Source organism: Rhinatrema bivittatum, chromosome 3 (genome assembly GCF_901001135.1).
Source record: "Rhinatrema bivittatum chromosome 3, aRhiBiv1.1, whole genome shotgun sequence".
Classification (NCBI taxonomy): domain Eukaryota; kingdom Metazoa; phylum Chordata; class Amphibia; order Gymnophiona; family Rhinatrematidae; genus Rhinatrema; species Rhinatrema bivittatum.
The window spans coordinates 120,718,744-120,740,504 of NC_042617.1; the positions used below are offsets into that span (position 1 = coordinate 120,718,744).

The window sequence follows — 21,761 nt, forward strand, 5'->3', positions numbered from 1 at the left end:
GTTCTATTAAATAAATTTTCTATTTGATAGAAAATGTTCAGTATTGCTGCATTTGATGGAAGTGAATCATTAAGGGTCTGGAAATGCTCATATATAATAATATATAATAATATATAATAAGTAAAATAAAATAAATAAATAATGACCTAGCAAAGAGAATGAAAGTTATTATATTGTGTTGCAGTGTGTTCAGGCAACTAAACCATCAGAGTAGTATTGCAGGCAAATGAACTGTATGGTAAAAACAGTAAAAGTTAGGGGAATAACTAGGGAAGTGCAAGTAGGCAGCCATTCAGAGTGCAAAACCTTGGGAGAGAGTGTGGGACCTTAGGCTGGTGTGACTGCACCATAATGAGTGGTCAGGAGAGTTGGGGCAGACAAGGTTTCTCTTCCTCAGTTCCCACCAACCTGCCTCACACCCCCCCGCCCCCAATAGTGTTGTCCCCATTCTCCCCACCCTGACTTATTACAAATCTGATCTGCTTTGTTCTGATTGCACAAGTAAAATGCAGAATATAAATATGTAAATTAAATTAAATTTAACTTTACTCCCCCCGAGACTTGGTAGGCAGGAAAGCAATGGCAGCAGGGCTTCATATCTGCTCCAACTGCTGTACCCTTTCTTCCCCCTTCCCAGCCCACATGGACCTCCACTCTGTTCCCCGGCCAGCCCACCTCCAGGTCACTTCCTGAAGTGCCTAGAGGAAGCTGCAGGAGTGGTTCTGGATCTGATAGAGGCAGCAGATCTGATTGCAAGAAATCATAGGCCAGGGAATAAGCTAGTGCAAGCTTACAGGCTCTGCCTTCATAGAAAAGCCAAGAGAGGAGTGGACCATTATGGACCAGTGCAATCATCGGGCCCATGCTCTCTTGCATGGAGAGATGATCTTGGGGTGTTCCAGTTTAGGAACAAAGTGGAAGCTTATGTAGTGGAGTATGATGGGGTGGGTCAGAGAAAGGACTGAATGATGGTCATGGGAAGAAGTGGAGAAGAAAGGACTAAATAGGATTTCATGGTAAGGAGGGTAGGGGATTTTGTGGTGTTCAGGGTGAAAGAAGAATGGGGGTCCATAGAGGGAGGATGAAGAAGAATTGGAGTCCTTGGGGGTAGGAGGGAAGAGAAAATGATGGTCCATGGGGTGAAAGAACATGCACAGGGGAAGGGGAGAGAAGAAAAAATAAATGTTTGTTGTCGGGGGGGGGGGGGGGGGAGTGAATGGGGGTCCATGGAGGGAGCGAGTAGGAATTTGGAGTAGAAGGAATTAATGGAAGTCTGAGGAGGAGGCTTACAGCAGCAAGGGTGGTGGAGGGAGGAATTGAAGGAAAGAGGCTTACAGATGTAAGTATTGGAAAGAGATAACAGAAAGACTGCAGAGGAAAGATAGAAAGAGAAAATTAGAAGAGGGGAGGTGAGTTTGTGGAAGGAAAAGAGAGAACAGTTAATAGCTAAACAATGAGAAAAAACAATTTTTTAAAAATTGACTACAATATGCTGCCAATGACTGGGTGCTGCACAGCGTGGTCCTGAGTTCAACATGGTTCCTGGCATCTTGATCATCTGATGCATCCTGCAGCTCTGTCTAAAGGGTCTCACCAATTCAGCAGTTTTATAGGCCCAGTGCGCGGGATTTCATGTGGGCATACTATGATGAATCTTCACTGCTTTCCTATAAAAGAAGCTCAATCCTATGAGCCAATGCCTGAGCAACAGGTTTTGGTTCTGTGTATTTCTGTTGCTACTTTCACCTGTGAGCTGGCCCGACACTTGACTCTGCCTTGTCTACTACCTATCCTGACTTTTTGCTTGCCTCTTGATTGCGATTAAACTCTGCCTGCCCTAACCTTAGCCTGCCACTGACATTACTGGCCTGCCTTGACCCTGCCTGTGCAGTTATGCCTCTGCATCCTGATTCTGTTCTGGTGTCTTGGTCCTGACTATCATCTAGTGTGTGTCCACCTTTAGTTCTGGACAGTTTGCTCAGGCCATGGGCGTGGCTGATGTTCCCCTGCCAGATTTTCTGCAGGGTCTCTCACAGATTGTTCTGCAGCAATAGAAGAACCAAGACCACATTCTTGGTGTCATGCAGGACCTGTCTGTGATTGAACAAGCTGTAGTTACCACTAGTAGTGGCTATGCCACTCCTACTCGATCCATGACTGGTCACTGCTCCCACCTCCTCACAGACCACAGCTGCACTACATCTGCCCTTACTGCCCTGGTATGAGGGCAGCCTTAAGACCTGGAGGAGTTTAATTAACCAATGCATGATCCATTTTGAGCTTCTGCCAGCCAGATTCACATCACAATGAGTGAAAGTGGCTTTTATAATCTCCCTACTCTCAGGCCAGGCCTGAAATGGGCCTTCCCTCTATGGGAAAGAAACGACCCCAATCTTGCTGATCTGCAAACATTTCTGACACAATTCAGGATGCTCTTTGATGAGCACGCCCAAGCCTTTTCCTCAGCATCTGAGCTGTTCTGCTTGAGACACGGGTCTGACAGTGGGACAGTACACAGTAATATTCTGGCACCTTGTCCTCTGAGCTCTCCTGGAATTATGAAGCATGAGTTGCTGTTTTGGCAAGGTCTGTTGGACTGAATCAAACATGAACTGGCAGGCTGTGATGTCTCTGCCAAGTTGGACCACCTTATATCCTTGTTTGTGAAGGTTGACATCTCGTTCCAGGAATGATCCTGAGAATGGGATCTGTCGTCACTGTGGCCATCTGGTTCCCAGGTTTCAGAGACCAATGTTGTCCCCTGTCTGGTCTCTGCCACAGCCACCCTCAGAGGAGGAATCCTTGCAGCTGGTAAATGCCAAGCTCTCGGAAGAGGAGAAACACCAGCGACAATTGCTCAACCTGTGCATATACTGTGCAGGCAAGAGCCATTACGCTGCCTTGTGCCCCGAGAAGTTGGGAAACGCTAATGGCTAGGGTTAATGGAGAAAGCTACCCTAGGCAATACCCACGTCACTCCGCCACAAAAACTATTTTGATTGGACAGTTGAGCTCCAGACAGGAGATTCTTCTCGGAGGCCTTCTTGGATTCTGGCATGGCTGGCAACTTCATTGATAACATTGTAGTCAAGGAACTCCAGATACCATTAGTACCATTGAACAACTCTATGTGCATAACATCTATCTACGCAGAGCTACTACTTGGTGCTATTCACCTGTGATTCTAAAGGTGTAACTTTTAAATGAGGAACACATCTCATTCTTTGTGCTCCGGAAGTCCATCTATCCTGTATTACTCGGCATGCCACTAATCTTAGAATTGTATGACTGCCTGCAAGGAGCAACCATCTTCACAGACCTTAAAAAGCTACAATATCTATGAACTGCTAGAAGAATCAATAGGCCAGATGGTCTCTGTCCTTTGCCAGATTTGACTTCCTTAACTTATCGCTTGGTGGAAAGAACCATCAATGTGGACACCCTGTCTAGATCGTTCGACCTCCATAGACCTCTTCAACATCCCTCAGCATCTCTGACCCAGCCTAGATTGTTGCTATCACCCCCATGTTACCATCTAGAATTCCTCCTGGTAAGATATTTGTGCCTGATTGCCTCCAGTAGAGAGTCCTGAAATGGGCCCATGTATCCAAATTGGCCAGCCACCAGGCATCCATAAAACTGTAGACCTCATCTCTCACAACTACTGGTGTACCAGTTTGGCCAAAGAGGTGCAGACTTACATTTCTGCCTGCAATAACTGTGTGCAAAATAAAACGACCCATCAACAACTACCAGGCTTACTTCAGCCGCTGCTGGTGCCCCAGAAACCCTAGACTCATGTCTATTGTATTTATTACAGACTTACTTCCCTCAGCAGGGCATACTGTTATCTGGGTGGTCATGGAATAGTTTTCCAAGAAGGCCCATTTTGTCCCTCTAGAAACCTTATCCATAGCCATGGGCCTCTCCGACCACTTTAAGCATCATATATTTCGCCTACATGGGCTCTCGGAACACATCAATTATGGAATTCAGTTCACTTCAGGGTTTTGGTGGGAGTTTTATAAAATGTTGGAAGTGATACTAAACCTTTCCTCTATCTATCACCCTCAGACTAATGGTCAGATGGAGAGGATTAATCAGATCCTAGAGAGATTCTTCAGAACCTTTGTGTTGACTAGGCAGGATGATTAGGCATAACTATTTCCATGGGCTGAATTCTGTTACAATGACCGTGTCAGTGAATCGTTGGGATCTTCTCCATTTTATATCATATATGGACAACACTCTAGAGGGCCTCTACCTCTCCATGTGTCTATAGATATCATGGTGACGGACCATCTTTCTACAATCTACAGGAGATATGGAAGAAGTTTCAGATCTTCTTGGGAAGCAGTTAATCACTTCAAGAAGAATGCTGACAGAAAGCATAATCCCGCTCCACAATTCATTCCTAGGAACAAGGTCTGCCCAGCATAAGCAACATCTGGATGAAGGTGCCTTCTCATAAATTTGCCCACTTTGACTCATTGTTTACCGGACCTTATGAGGTAAAAAAAACAAATAAACCCAGTTACGTTAACAACTCAAGATCCCCCCCCCCCTCTCTGTATCCATAATTCATGCCATGTATCTCTGCTCAAACCTCTGACCCACAACAGATACTCTTAAAAGAAAACCTCTCTCCACCCTCTACTGATTCAGAAACAGTTTGAAATTAACAAAATCATTGACTCCAAAACAGTGAGAAACAAACTTTATTATTTAGTGGATTGGAAGTGCTATGGTCCCAAGGAAAGATCCTGGGAACCAGCTGAGAACCTCAGTGCCCCAGTTCTCTTTCCATACAAGCCTAAGAAGAGATGGCCTAGAGGGGCCCTTGGGGAAATATACTGCTGACTGCTGACTGCGGAGTCCAGAACATCAATCAGCATTCTGTACCTCAAGGTCCTAAGTCTAGCATGGTTCCTGGCATACTGATCAACTGATGCATTCTGCAGCTCTGTCTAAAGTTTTATAGGCCCAGCTCCCAGGATTTCCTGTGAATGCACCATCATTGCTTTCCTATAAAAAGCTTAGTCCTTTGAGCCAATGCCTGAGCAACAGAGTTTGGTTCCATGTGTTCCCGTACGTTGCTGTTCTTTGCTGCTTTCACCTGTGACACGGTTTGACTCTTGACTCTGCCTTGTTTGCTACCTGTCCTTGCTTGCCTCTTGACTGTGATTAAACTCTGCCTGCTCTGATCTTGGCCTGCCTCCTGACCTTGCTTGAACTCTGCCTGCCTTGACTCTGCCTGTCTGATTATGCCTCTGCCTCCTGATTCTATTCTGATGCCTTGGTCCTGGCTGTCAACTGGTGTGTATCCACCTCTAGCCTGTGACAGGTTAAACTGAGAAGTATGATTAATATATGTAATCACTGATACTTGTCAGCAGTACTCTTTTTACTGTCTTCATTGCTGAATATAACTGCAACATTTCATAAATATGCCACTCTGGTGACAAACACTGTTATGCAAAATGAACTTGAGATTGCCATAGGTAAACTTCCAACTCACATCTGCTCCATTTACTGGTTAAATCATTCTTTACAAATTAATTTACTATACAAAGAAAGTAGAAGTGGAGCTCTAGCAGGACCATGTCAAGGCATAGGCAAACCAGGTAACCTAAGGTAGCATGTTATTGGGATTCGAGAGGTGGTGCTGGCAATAATCACTGAAACCAAGCTCTAGCACTGTTGTAAACCGGCTGCATTGAAAGAGGGTTAAAGAGAAGAGGACTGGTTGTGCCAAGAGAGGCATAATTGAGAAGCTAAGAAATGCTCAGGTTAAGTGAATTAGTGCCAGCCCCAACAGCAGAGCAGTTCTGGACCTGCCCTTCGGTCCTGGCAGAGTCTGAATGTAAAATGAGTAGCTGCCTAGCAAGTCAGTGAGCCAAAGTTGCCCTTATACTTCCTGCCTTTTCTTATTTCCATGACAGAGTGAAGCTGATCCTGCTGGGTGAGTTTGGTTTATTTGCTATGGCAGTTGCTGCAATTACCACGGATGCCATCATACACGTTTAGTGGAGGAGTGGCCAAGATGATAGGGAAGCAGATGAAGCTGTAGCCAGGCTTTGAAAGAAATTTAAAAAAAAAGGGACTGATGAGAAAGATTCAGTTGTGGAGGGGTGGGAGGCGGCAGTAGAAGAAACATATGGACCGGCATTGGGAGAAAGAGGAGGAGGGAACTGACAGTCACCAAACTGATGTTTGTGTAACCAAAAGAAGCTTAAGTTGACTCTAAGCTCAGGATATTTTTTATTTGTATGTAATGTCATCAAACAATAGGATAGTCATTGTTTATTGACTTCAGCTGAAGACAACAGCTATAGAAAAAACTCATTATCAACTTTTTATGTTTTCTCTGCACAGAAACTGAATGTGCAAAAAGGATTTTTAACCAGTAATGATGAACCTATGATGTAAATGCCCACAGTAGTACTCCTGGCCAATAATACTAGCATTCAAATGGCACAGTTCTGAATTGAATGGATTCCCATTCATCACTCATTAACCTGATAATTCTAAATGTCTGATCAAAAATAATGCTACCTGTGCTGTTCACATCACAAATGTAAAAATACAGATGCAGCTAAAGTTAACTGTTACTTTTGAGCAAGCACTATTTTGCTTGAAACACTGTTGGGGGAGGTTTAGTATTTATTTCTGGCTCTGGTAAACTTTTTTCAGACTCTTCACAAAATAATTGACATCATTTCCCAGGATGTCCGCAGTTGCCACTTATCTAACATGGAAAGAAAACATTATGGCAGACTGGCTATCAGTACCTACTGGACCTTTACAAGTGGTCCCTGATCAGGAGGTATCAAATAAGATTTTCCTCAAGCAGGGAAAATTAAGGTAGATTTGTAATGCTGATAGTCTAAATGAAGTGCTAGAGGGTCTACTTGAACTAGAGGAAGACTGAGTGAACTGGTGGAAGTATTGGCAAACTGGTGATTCCAAATATATGTGCAAGTATTTTCAAAACGGTATACACACATACTTTTTAAAATAGTTGCCTCCGCATTTAATTCTGGGTGCTTTTTCATGCAGTGCCACAATTACTTTGTGCATAAAATATATACACTTATGTTTATAAAATGGTTAGAAAAATTATACATTTTCTTGCATTGAAAATATACACACATACTTTCACAGCAGAAATACACAGTATTTTATAAACTGTGCAGCTTCTGCACACAGTTTATAAAATATTACCATTATTATCCCAGGACAAGCAGGATGCTAGTCCTCACATGTGGGTGACATCATTGATGGAGCCCTGATACGGAAAACTTTCTGTCAAAGTTTCTAGAAACATTTGACTGGCCCTGTGAGGCCACTGAGCATGCCCAACATGCCATGATATTCTCTGCCACAGGGATCTCTCTTTAGTCTTCGTTTTTCCATGCTGCTGTAAGCATCGCGGAGCAAGGAGCCTTGTGAGTTAATCTCACAGTATTACTGACTAAAAAAGTCATATAGTTCTCATTTTTTTCTCTCCCATAAGGGATCTCTCCCAGATTGCCACCGACTGGTGAGTAATCTTAGCCTCATTTTTACTTTGAGTAAAAACTTTCTCTCATATTTTCTTCCCTCTTTTCATTGATGGCTGTCGACAGAAAATGACTTCCGGATTTAAAAAATGTCCGGTTTGTAATCGGACAATGTCCATAACAGATCCACACCTCGAGTGTGTTCTCTATTTAGGAGATAAACATGATGTCTCAAACTGCCCTCAATGTGCAGAAATGACTCCCAAACGAAGAAAACTTCGACAAGAGAAGATGCAACATCTTTTTCACCTTCAGCTTCTTCCTTCTCCTTCAACATCAACAAAATCGTCCCCGGTGGGGGTTTCAAAGCGAATTTTGTTGAAAAATCATCGTCTGGAGGGGTCTGGAGATCATCCATCGCTATCAACATCGACGGCATCATCCAGAACAGCGATCGCACATCGACCAAAACATCGGCACTGACATCGGCACACACCGACACCTCTCTCGCCGGAGGAACCGACCGCTAAATGGCTTAAACCTCAGGAAACTCCGCTACCTTCGGCGCCGAGGCCTAACTCCTTCGGTCGAACCTCCACAGGGCGCTATGGAGAAAGTATCGACGCCTACACCGCCACCGCGTTCAGCTGCTGTGCCTGCACCAGCTGTTTCACAGGAATTGTCAGACTTTATCAGACAAGCGGTACTCCAGGCCCTTAAAGAACAGACGCCTATTCCGGCGACTTCGCCGATGCTGGTGCCGTCACCGATGCCGGTTCTTGAACCGATGCCGGTACCCTTACCGATGCCGGTGATTGCACTGAACCCAGTGACTACACCAATGCTGACGACCCTGTAAATGCCGGTACCGATACCGATGCCGACGATTCCGTCGATGTTGTTACCTCCACTGATTCCAATTACGGTGATGCCGGCATGACCACCGAAGATACTGACGCCATTGTCAATTCCGGCGCCGACACCATCGATGCCAATCTCACCTGGGGACCCAGGACATCCAGAACTGGCACTCACCAAATTCTAATGAAGAGATTTGATGAGGTGGTGGGTGCTCTTCCTTCCAAACCTGGGAAAGAACACCCTGAGGAGTCACCCTTTGTTGACCCACAACCAGGTCCTTCAGGGCTTCCTCGGCTGTCTAGAACCTCTCCAATTTCTTCACCTAGACAAGATCCATATGATACTTGGAGCGATACACACTCAGATACCTCATTTGAAGCTTTCATGTCGGATCCCTCACCACCGGATCCAAGGAAAAAAATCTCCACCAGAAGATTTATCATTCACAACTTTTATACAGGAAATGGCTGACACCATACCTTTCACTTTGGTCACAGAGCAGGATGTAAGGCAACAAACATTGGAGGTTCTCCAATTTGTAGACCCTCCAAAGCAAGTGGTATCCATACCTGTCCATGATGTCCCTCTGAACTTACAACATCAGATTTGGGAAAATCCATGCTCAGTGCCTGCTGTTAACAAAAGAATGGACATTACATATTTGGTGCAGTCTACTCCTGGCTACCAAAAATCACAGCTTCCCCACCAGTCAGTAGAGATAGAGTCTGCACAAAAGAAATCCAAGAGGATAAGGCCACATTCCTCAAATTCCCCAGCTAAAGATCACAGGTTCTTGGATTCCCTGGGGCAAAAGGTCTATCAAGGAGCCATGTTAAATTCTAGGATATCTTCGTATCAATTATACATGACTCAGTACCAAAGAAACCTGTGGAATCAGATGCAGGATTTATACCATCGCTTCCATCACAACATTAGGAAGCAGCCCAGGCAATTATCCACAAAGGACTGGAGGCTGGTAAGCATGAGGTCCGTGCTGCCTATGACGGCTTCGAGACAGCATGTAGGGTGGCTGCATCAGGTATAAGTGCAAGACGTTGGGCTTGGCTTAAAGCCTCGGACCTCAGGCCTGAAGTCCAGGACAAATTAGTCAACCTCCCATGTCTTGGAGATAACCTCTTCGGATCCAAAGTACAGGATGCAGTTGCTCTATTAAAGGAGCACACGGAGACTCTGCGACAGCTTTCATCAATTCCGGAGGATCCACCTTCACAGCCATCTCGAAGGCCTCAAAGGAAAGACCCTAGAAGACCCTTCTACCGGCAGAGGCGGTATTACCCTCCAACAGCTAGGAGCAGATCTTCTAGGCCACAACAGAGAACTCAACCTAGACAACCTAAGGCGACTAGACCTCAACCTCCGCCACAGACATGACCAGCAGCAGGCTTTTGAGGCCTTCCCCAGAGACCGAAGCCATCTCTCCAATCCTTATCCAGAGCTTCCGGTAGGAGGTCGAGTATCCTCCTTTTACAACCATTGGATTCAAATACAACAGACCAATGGGTACTCGCAATAATATCTTGAGGTTACCAACTCAACCTCCTCTCAATTCCAACAGATTCTCCTCCAAGACCTATGTCTCTAACCAAAAATCACAAAACCCAATTACAAGTAGAATTATCCACCCTTCTGAGAGCCAGAGCAGTAGAGTGGGTGCCCCGGACTCAGCAGGGCAGAGGATTCTATTCCCGTTATTTCCTCATTCCAAAGAAAACCGGAGGCCTACGTCCCATCCTAGACCTCAGAAATCTCAACAAATTTCTGAAGAAAGAAAAATTCAGGATGGTTTCTCTAGGCACCATGCTTCCACTTCTTCAAACAGGAGATTGGCTTTGTTCTCTGGATCTTGAAGACGCTTACGCTCACATTCCAATATTCCCTCCTCATAGCAAGTATCTGCACTTCTTGGTGGGTCATCAACATTTTCAATACAGAGTACTACCATTCAGTCTTGCCTCTGCTCCCAGAGTATTCACCAAATGTCTAGCAGTAATAGCAGCACATTTGCACAAGGAAAGTGTCCATGTCTTCCCATATCTAGATGACTGGCTCATCAGCAGTCAATCTCAACAAGGAGCTCTGGCTTCTCTCAGTCGAACAATTACTCTACTTCACTCCATGGGTTTTCTCATCAATTATCAAAAGTCCCATCTCATTCTATCTCACCTGCTTCAATTCATCGGAGCAGAATTGAACACCATCCTCTCAAAGGCCTTTCTACCCGAGGATCGGGTACAGACACTTTCCCTATTGGCAAACTCGCTACATTCAAAGAAACAAGCAACAGCTCATCAGTTTCCAACTTTACTAGGCCACATGGCCTCCACAGTGCATGTTACTCCTATGGCACGGTTAGCCATGAGGATAACTCAATGGACATTAAGATCACAATGGATCCAAGCCATTCAACCACTGTATTCTCCAATTCAAGTAACCCACCAGCTACGTTCCTCTCTACTTTGGTGGGCGAACATGGCCAATTTGCGCAAGGGCCTACCCTTTCAACAACCAGCCCCACAGATAACTTTAACTACAGATGCATCCACCTTGGGTTGGGGAGCTCACAAACAATCTCCAAACCCAGGGTACTTGGACAAAACTTGAAGCAACATTTGAAATCAATTTCCTGGAACTTCGAGCTATACGTTATGCGCTGCATGCGTTCAAGGACTGCCTTTCACACAAGACTGTTCTGATCCAAACGGACAACACAGTAGCCATGTGGTACATCAACAAACATGGAGGTACGGGCTTGTACCTCCTTTGTCAAGAAGCTGCACAGATTTGGGACTGGGTCCTGACACACTCAATGTTTCTCCGTGCCACTTATTTGGCAGGCATTCACAGTTCCAACCACACGAGTGGTCCCTGGATCCCTCAATAGCGACCAGGATATTTCAAAATTGGGGACAACCAACAACAGACCTCTTTGCGTCACACCTGAATAACAAAGTGGACAGATTCTATTCTCTACACAAACAGAAAAACCAGCCAGCCAAGGACGCCTTTGCTCGCCCTTGGAACTCAGGCCATCTATACGTATATCCTCCGATATCGCTCATAACCGAAACTCTAGTGAAGTTGCAACAGGACAAAGGGTCCATGATACTCATAGCCCCATATTGGCCTTGACAAGTATGGTTTCCCAAACTTCTAGACCTCTCGATCAGGGATCCCATTCGCCTGGGTGTAGCTCCCACTCTCATAACTCAGGATCAGGGTCGGTTGCGCCATCCCAACCTTCAATCCCTATCCCTGACAGCATGGATGTTGAAAGCTTGATTTTACAACCACTCAATCTTTCAACCAATGTATCTCAAGTGCTTATAGCTTCATGTAAACCTTCAACTCGAAAGAACTATTCTTCGAAATGGAAAAGGTTTACTTTGTGGTGCAACCAAAAGAGTATAGATCCTTTCACCTGCCCCACAACTTCTCTACTAGACTACTTATGCCATTTTTCAGACTCTGGTCTCCAAACTTCATCTGTAAGAGTCCATTTAAGTGCAATCTCAGCTTACCATAACAGGATTGGAGATGCACCAATATCCATACAACCTCTTGTCAGCAGGTTTATGAGATGTTTAACTCAACTTAAACCAACAATTCGGCCACCAATCACAGAATGGGACCTGAATCTGGTCTTAACAAGACTCATGCGTTCTCCTTTCGAACCCATGAATTCCTGTGATGTTAAATTTCTCACATGGAATACTATCTTCCTCATAGCCATTACATCAGCTAGAAGGGTTAGTGAGTTACAAGCACTTGTCACGTACTCACCCTATACAAAATTCCTCCATGACCGAGTGGTTCTCCGTACACATCCAAAATTCCTCCCCAAGGTAGTTACGGAATTCCACTTGAACCAATCCATAGTTTTACCCACATTCTTTCTAAGGCCTCATTCACACCAAGGAGAACGAGCCTTGCATACCTTGGACTGTAAGCGTGCGCTAGCATTTTACTTAGACCGCACTGAAGTCCACAGGAAATCCACTCCACTCTTTGTATCTTATGATCTAAACAAACTGGGTAAAGCAGTGGGTAAACATACTCTATCCACTTGGCTAGCAGATTGCATACAGTTTTGCTATGAAAAAGCAGGCCTTCCTCTCCAAGGACGAGTAAAGACGCATTCAGTGAGAGCAATGTTAACCTCAGTAGCACACTATCATTCAGTGCCAATTCTTGACATATGTAAAGCAGCAACATGGAGTTCTCTTCACACCTTTGCAGCTCATTACTGTTTGGACAAACATGGATGACAAGATTCAGCATATGGACAATCTGTCTTAAAGAACTTGTTTCCAGTTTAATCCCAACTCCTTCTACATCCAATCTGCTGTGATCTTCGGCTGCCTCATTTTCAACAACAATACTTCACTGTTGCTTCACTACAAAATGACTCAGCCTCTAGCTTGCTAATCACCCACATGTGAGGACTAGCATCCTGCTTGTCCTGGGATAAAGCAAAATTGCTTACCTTGTAATAGGTGTTATACCAGGACAGCAGGATGTAGTCCTCACGGAACCCACCTGCCACCCCGCAGAGTTGGGTCTAATACGTTTTATTATTTTATTTTTGCTAAAGCTTATTGCTACATACGAGACTGAAGAGAGACCCCTGTGGCAGAGAATATCATGGCATGCTAGGCATGCTCAGTGGCCTCCAGGGCCAGTCAAAAGTTTCTAGAAACTTTGACAGAAAGTTTTCCGTACCAGGGCTCCATCAATGATGTCACTCACATGTGAGGACTACATCCTGCTGTCCTGGGATAATACCTATTACAAGGTAAGCAATTTTGCTATCTCTGCAGTTTGAAAGTTAGGCTCATACTTTTTAAAATTATGCACATAAGTACCATCTCTGCCCTCTGGAATACCTCTGCTCAGTTTCAGGTGCATTTTCAAAAAGGTTGCGCATAAAAATCATATAAGCATGTAAGTAGCAAATACTCGCATATATGCTATTTTATAAACCTCAAAATACATGCATAGGTAAGAGCCATGAGTAAATTTGTATGTGTAAAAAAAAAAAAAAAGGAGCAGGGCAAGGCCAACATATACATATGTAAGATGCTATTTTATAAGCAATTAACACATGTACATTTAGCAGCTTAATTGTGTATATTTACACCTGGTTTGTTTCTGGAGCAAGTGATTGTAAATGTCTTAAAAGTGAAATAGGGACTGGGTGGGGAGTCTGGGTGAAATGGTGGGAGTTGAGGCTGAAGAGGGTCTTGCTGATCTGCAGATGAACTGGGAGAACTAGTAGACTAATTGGTAAAACTGGTAATTTCATTGCCACACACATGTAAATTGCGCAGGTAAAATCTCCACGTATATATTTTTAAAGCTAGATGTAAAAATACATGAGTACAGCAGTTGTGTACTACTTATCTTTATAAATTTTGATTTATCTGGCTAAGTAGGGGCATTACTGCTATTTAGCTGGATAAATCTTAAAAGCAGCACTTATCCAGACAAATTCCAGTTTATCCATCTAAGTAGCAGCAGTAGCCAAATAAATCTTAAAAATGCTACTTATCCGGACAGGTAAGACTATAAGAAATTGCCATACTGGGTCAATGTGAGGGTCCATCAAGCCCAGCATCCTGTTTCCAACAGTGGCCAATCTAGGATACAAGTACCTGGCAAGTTCCCAAACATGAAATAGATCCCATGGAACTAATGCCGGTAATAAGCAGTGGCTATTCCCTAAGTCAACTTGACTAATAGCAGTTTATGGACTTCTCCTTCAGGAATTTGTCCAAACCTTTTTTAAACCTAGCTAAGCTAACTGCCTTAGCCATATCCTTGGGCAACATATTCCAGAGCTTAATGGTATATTGGGTGAAAAATAATGTTCTCAGATTTGTTTTAAATGTGCTACTTGCTAATTTCATGGAGTACCCCCTAGTCCTTCTATTATCTGAAAGAGTAAATGTTATGACTGTCTGCCGCGACCGACCCAACTCACGTCATGTCCTGCCCTGCTCTCCTCTCCGGGCGAACTTGCGGTTGTGGCTAGCCGCTGCTGCCGCATGCCGTCTGCCTCCCACGACTTCTCATGGCAGCTGGGACGTCGTCGGCCTCCATGCCTCCTCTGGGCCTTCCTAGGTGCGTGCGTGCCACCGAATCTCTCTTTAAAGACGCTATGGCAGGAACCTCAAGGGTGTCCCCGATTGATGACATCACAGCTGGGATTTATAAGCACCTCCCTTGCCCTACACTAATAGACTTGGCAATGAGTTCCTTCGCCTACTGATGCTTGTTCCTGTCTGCTCGGACATTGGTGCCTCTCTCGGATCTCTCCTTGCAGTTCTGGACTCTGGCTCGAGTACCTGCTCCTTGAGGGCCTTCATGTGCTTCCTTGGGAGACTTGTCTCCAGACTTCCCCACTCCTCTGGGTAGTCCCTGCGCCTCTCCAGAGGTCCTGCCTGCTGGCCTTCCTGCTCCTCGGGGTTGCCTTAAGAACTGCCTTACAGAGACTCCTTCTCTACGCTCCCCGCTCCTCGGGGTAGTATCTGCCTTGCCTGGAGACTTGACTCTGCTCTTCCCTGCTCCTCGGGGTAGTGCCTTCATATTTACACCAGAGACCTGCTTCCCTGCTCCTCGGGGCAGAGCCTACGTCTCTTCACCAGCGACTTGCTCTGCACTTCCCCGCTCCTCGGGGCAGTGCCTACATCTATACACCAGAGAATTGCTCCACACTTCCCCACTCCTCGGGGCAGTGCCTTCGTCTCTACACCAGAGAATTGCTCCGCACTTCCCCGCTCCTCGGGGCAGTGTCTACATCTTTACACCAGAGAATTGCTCCGCACTTCCCTGCTCCTCGGGGCAGTGCCTTCGTCTCTACACCAGCGACTTGCTCCACACTTCCCCGCTGCGCGGGGCAGTGCCTACATCTCTACACGAGTGACTTGTTCCCGCTTCCCCACTCCTCGGGCACATCACTACTGCTAAGATTGACACTGTGCTTCCCCGCTCCTCAGGGCAGCCCCTACGTCATCATACCAGAGACTCTGTTACCACGCTGTCCCGCCCCTCGGGACAGTCTCTGCATCTCGCCTACAGTAGACCCTGTCCTTTTGCTCCCCGCTCCTCGGGGTCTGCCTCACGGCACAGCTCTGGGCTACTCTGCGATCAGGTGTAGTGACGCAGGATGTTATCTCTCCAATGAACTACAGTTTTGTTCCCTGCAGCAGCTGACCTCACCTCCCGACGGTGTAGACCTGTGGGGCTCCATCCCTCAGACTTAACATCATTCACCTCGGGCCAAGGGTCCACATAACACACGACTCCTAACAGTAAACAGCCAATTCACATTTACCCGTTCTAGTCCCCTCATCATTTTATAGACCTCTATCATATCTCCCCTCATCTGTCTCTTCTCCAAGCTGAACAGCCCTAACCTCTTCAGCCTTTCCTCATAGGGAAGCTGTTCCATCCCCTTTATCATTTTGGTTGCCCTTCTCTGTACTTTCTCCAGTGCAACTATGTCTTTTTTGAGATGCAGCGACCAGAATTGTACACAGTATTCAAGGTGCGGTCTCACCATAGAGCGATACAGAGGCATTATGAAATTCCCCATTTTATTTACTAGTCCTTTCCTAATAATTCCTAGCATTCTATTTGCATTGTTTGACTACTGCAGCACCCTGAGCCGGCAATTTCAATGTATTGTCCACTATGACGCTTAGATGGTTTTCCTGAGTGGTAACTCCTAATTTGAAACCTAACACTGTGTAACTACAATGGTGGGTTATTTTTCCTTACAAGCATCACCTTACATATGTCCACAATAAATTTAATATGCCATTTAGATGCCCAATCTTCCAGTCTTGCAATTTATCACTGTCCACTTGTGATTTAACTATTCTGAATAATTTTGTGTCATCTGCAAATTTGACCACCTCACTTGTCGTTCCCCTTTCCAGATCATTTATAAATATTTTAGAAAGTACCAGTCCAAGTACAGATCCCAGAGGCACTCTACCATTTACCTCTCTTCACTGAGAAAACTGACCATTTAATTCTACTCTCTGTTTCTTGTCTTTTAGCTAGTTTTCAACCCACAAAAATACATTGCCTTCTATCTCATTAATTTTTAATTTTCTTAGAAGCCTTTCATGGGGCTATGTCCAACACTTGAAAATCCAAATACACTACACCTACTGGCTCACCTTCATCCACATGTTTGTTAACCCCTTCAAAAAATGTAGATTTGTGAGGCAAGACTACCTTTTGGTAAATCCATGCTGGCTGTGTCCCATTAAACTATGTCTATCTTTATATTCTGTAATTTTGTTCTTTAAAATAGTTTCCACAATTTTCCCTGGCACCTAAATCAGGCTCACCGGTCTACAGTTTCCCAGATCACCCCGAGAGCTCTTTTTAAATATCAGAGTTACATTGGTCTCCTTCCAGTCTTCAGGTACAATGGACGATTTTAATGATAGGCTACAAATTACTAATAATATATCTGAAATTTCATTTTTTAGTTCTTTCAGAACTCTTTGTTGTATACCATTTAGTCCAGGCAATTTGCTACTCTTCAATTTGTCAGTCTGGCCTACTACATCTTCCAGGTTCACGTAAGTGGGCCGCAAGGGAGCTACGCAAATTTTAAATAGCTGGGAAGGACGCATGTAAATCTATGTACACGTGGTCAGAAAAAGTAGGCAGAAAAAGGGCACAGGGGTTCCAACATTGACACACATAACCCCTAATTTTCCTTAGCCAGCATGTGTATATTACATGTGCTAATTTGCTACAGCTCCTTAGTGTGAGAGAGAGAGAGAAACTATTTATAAGGCTCAGCCTGACACTCAATATATGGACCATTGTAAGGAGGCACTGTGATTCAGGGTGAGTTTTCGGGAGTTGGTTTGGGGGATGGTGTTACAGAAACATTCAGAGGTATTCCTTGTAAAATTGACCTCATTAAAGAATTTTAGATAGAATTTTCATCGCTTATAATAACGAGGAGTTGATTTGTACACTGCAGTCTCTGCTAGCTGCATTGGACAAATCAACTCTTTTTCATTACTTATAAGGTCTAGATTTCTTTAATGATGTCATTTTTACAATGAATACCTCTGAATATGACTGTAACAACACCCCCCCAACCCACCTCCCAGAAACTCACCCCAAATGAAAGTGCCCTCTTACCATGGTCTATATATTGAATGTCAGGCTGAGCCTTATAAAGAGTGTCTCTTTCTCTCTCTCTCTCTTTCTCTCTCTCATGCGCAGAGCTGCAGACATGCACATGAAGAGTATTTGATAACCTGCTTATATACTTTATAAAATAACGCGTATCTTTACACGCAGCCTTTTTAAAATCTACCCAACAGGTTATAAAATACAGGAGCAGAATTTCATGCGCCAATATACATGCACCTATGGGTGTGAGCACAGCTGTTTGAAAGTTAGCCTTCCTGTGTAAAAGGATGCACATAGCTTGGTTATGTACCTACCTTTGCACACACTCAGCCCCAGCTTATTTTAAAATGGCCATTTACACATGGAAAACTGGGTAGATTGTAGGCCTGAGTATAGGTTTATACCTACAGTATCTGAATGTGGTCCGCTTTGAAGTGTCACAAAAGCCAGAATATAAAATTAAAAATGTATTATTATTGTTATTAGCAGTAGTAGTAGTAGTAATAGTAGTAGTATATCCAATGGTGGATAATCTGGGTTTCTTGGAAGTACCCAACAGATCTCAAACCTGGCTAATAATTATTTATGCACATTTCCTCCCATAACTTGTCCAAACTCTCTTTAAACAAAGCTATGCTAGATACCTTGACTACATCCTATGGCAACAATTTCTCAAATGTATGTATACATTTGATTTTGAAGCATTAGATTATGTATTATATAGGATGTTTTATGTATTATATAGGATGTTTCTGATTATGTAGTTTTATAATGTATTTGATTATTTACTTAGTTTTTATTTGTTATAAACCATATTGGGTGGACCCTGGTGGACCAGAAAGACAGTATATAAACTCTAAATTAGATTAGATTAGATTAGATTAAAACTGCTAACATTTAGGGTAAACAAACATTCCCTATTACCTATTCCACGCCACTCATGATTTTATAAACTTTCAGATTTCTCTTTCACTTGTTTCTTCTCCAAACTGGAGTATTAGACTGTTAAACCTTTCTTCATGTAGATACCATTTATTCCATCATCGTTGTTCCCTTTTCAGTACTTTTTCAAGTTTAGCTGTAAAAAAAACAACCTAGAAAGCTTTTATTGACATAGGCAGAACTTCCTGTCTTGCTACTGCCTCCTGAGGGCCCCCTTAGTCTTCTCAGATGCCTTCTGCCTGACTCCAGTCCTTTGGAACCACTCCCGATTCTAAAAAAGCATTGAAAAAGTCAGACAGCGGAGCTGCCAGAACTTCCGTAGGTTGTCTTAGAACCCTCGCATGTATCCTGTCTGGCCCATTGCTTTATTTTCTTTTAACTTTGCTAGCTCCTCATGAACAGTCTTCTGAAAATTGTTCGAAATCTACCTCTTTCCCATTCCTAGTTGCAACGGTTTTCTGTGGTCATACTCCAAGTCCTTCCTTGGTGATCACTGAACAGAAATATGTGTTACATGTCTGCTTTCTCTTCATCAGCCTCTTCATATTATTCCTCTTGACCTTTGAGTCTTAAAATCCCACTTTTGCACTTCGTTCCTACTGTCTGTAATATATCTAAAAGATCTTGTCACTTTATTTTACTATATTAGCTGTTTTTCTTCCATTTGTGCCTGTGCTCTCTTGACTACTTTCCCAATCTACAATATGTGGAGAAGCCAAGAGAAGCTGGCTGCTCAGCATGCAGGAGGTGCCGAGCTCTTTAAAAAAGCCAGTCTTCAGCTGCTGCCGGAAGGACTGAACGTGCAGCATGATTAAAGCAGTTAGTGGGTAATAGCTATACTAAAATAGCCTGGGGCTTAGTGGATGTAGAACTGACCACATAACCCAGTTACATTTGTACTTTTTCACAAACTGAGCAGATATTCTCCAAGGGATGGCATTGTGACAGAAACAGCACTTATATGCATACATTTTGATGTTAAAAAATATGCACGTATGTCTACATGCATCAGTGTGTGCACGCACTCTGCTAATTACCCAAGTATTTTCAGAGCAAAATTTGTGTGTGTAAGTTGGCTTTGAAAATATTTGGTAAAGTCTGCATATGCAATACACACGCAAACTTTACCACTAAGCAGGCTGCTTGGACATTACCTTCTTTCTCTGCACACCAGTTATTTCAGTTTATATTTGCAGTCACTGAATAACATTTTTTTAGTTAAGGTTATTATATTTTTTTAGTTTTTTCCTGTTAAAGGGGAAACAAAGTTTGTTTCAGGAGAGATCTCTCCCTGCCTCTCCCCCCAAGTGGAAATCAGTTGTCATGGATCTGAAATAGGCCTTCTTTTCCATGCATTGTCACCTATTTCTTTGCTAAACAAAGCTTCACAGTTAATTTTGTTTCAGGGATTTCTTTCTGGGGTGAAAATACTATCTGCCTTAGAAATTTTCAGCTTGCTGACTGTTGATGCCTTGTTGTTTTTGTTTTTGATTATTTTATTTTAGCTCCTCTTCGGTTCAGGTATACTGGTGTCTTTAAGCCTTTCTGGACCACAGCTGGAAAGAGTGGTGATTGACAGGACTCTGGTGGGGAAGCTCATCTCCAACACTATCAGTGATGGTAATTACACCCATGTGCAAATCGATTGCCTACATTAACAGTAGCACAGGAGAAATAGTGTGTCCACGGGTAGACTAATTATTCCCACTAGGGACTTGCAAACACAAGTAATTGCGTGTAATGCTATAGTTATAACCCTTGAGACCAAGAACAATTTTAGACTAATATTTAATATCAAAGTTTTTAGTCCTTTCAGATTCTGAGTGCTTAATGTGAACATTTTTACAGGTTTTCTTTTCTTTTTGTATGTTATTTCAAGGATCGTAAATGTATGGCTGTATCATGTATAGTATTACTCAATTTAGAACAGCATGCAGGGAAATATATTAGAAGAAAATAGAGACATTGTTTTTCAAGTGTTCCTACTAAACGTTTCTCAGAACTCTATTCATCAATAAACATCTTTATTTATTTATTTAATATATATTTCTATACCGGACTTCACGAATAGAATTCACATCAGGCCGATTTACATGGAACTTAGGGGATAAACAAGTGTAACCAAGAACAAGAAGGCTGAATCAAGCAAAGTTACATAAAACAGGGGCATTGAACTTGGGGGCTAGAGTAGCCAGGAAGAAAGGTAGAGCGGAAATAAGCAACAAATAAATAATATATAACTGGTTATGAGATTGGTAATTATCTCATTCCTTGAGGCTCAACAATGTGAATTTTACTATGAAACAGGTATGTAATGAAATATCCCTTATACCTAGGGAAACCCATTGAAAAATAACACAGAACTTAAAGTCAGCCTATAAGAATCAGGTCTTGGAAAAAAACCCACCCATATTTAGAGTCTGAACAACTGCAGAGTGTATATGCAGGAGAAAAAAAAAGTGCATTCTGTTGTGCAAGTACCTACATATAGTCCTTCTCTATGAGCAAGTTTTCAAAATATAAATGTTAAGTATAACTTGACACATAAAATAGAGGCAAATGCAGTGTTTTACCTGCAGAATATTTTTTTTAACTGGTCCCCCGATATGATGTAAACTTTTAATCTGGCGCACATGTGGTCATCAGCCCATGTCCAGGGACGCAGCCATTTGATAACATACACGCAAATATGTGCTCATGTTATAAAACAGACTGACCACATGCACAAGTGTGCACAATTTTAAGTGGGCGCATGCCTATGCATGCAAATGCTGCTTCTAAGTAGGGGGATTTTAGTAGACACGTGCACCAACGCCATTTCCAGTTTGCCCAGTTCGTCCCCAGTTTGCCCTGGTAAGGGATATGACTTTGAAATCCCTCTAGTTTAATAGCCTCCTCCTGTTAGCCCCTAACTTTAAAACCTCGCCAATCTATCTGTTTTTCTTTATTTTCTTATTTATACATCCTTCATAGCAGAAGTAAAGTTATGCAGCAGGGGACTTCAGCGCGTGCTTTTGAATTTGAAATCCAGGAACGCCCATTCCCCGCCTCTTTTCAGAACTTTTCATTGGTGCTCTCTGTCCTACAGTTTAATTTTAAAATATTTCTGTGATAATTAGTTTGTAAATAAAATGATACTGTGTTTTGCCAACTAAAGCTGTGTCAGTCTGCAACTTTCAGACTTTTATCTGCTTGGATTATTAGTTTAAATTCCTGTTCTGCAAAGAGTTACAGCAGAGCTCAGATTGCCTCTAATTTTGGTGCCAA

At 43.3% G+C, this 21,761-nt stretch overlaps 1 protein-coding gene across 2 annotated transcripts in view; it reads left to right on the plus strand.

Annotated features, from left to right (window-relative positions):
- Positions 1-21,761, plus strand: part of WDPCP (WD repeat containing planar cell polarity effector) — a 714,814-nt gene that overhangs the window by 228,845 nt on the left and 464,208 nt on the right. For both annotated transcript variants that reach the window (XM_029593664.1, XM_029593663.1), the window contains exon 7: positions 20,000-20,114. In XM_029593664.1, the coding sequence (XP_029449524.1) occupies positions 20,000-20,114 (115 nt within the window). The remainder of the gene's footprint in view (positions 1-19,999; positions 20,115-21,761) is intronic.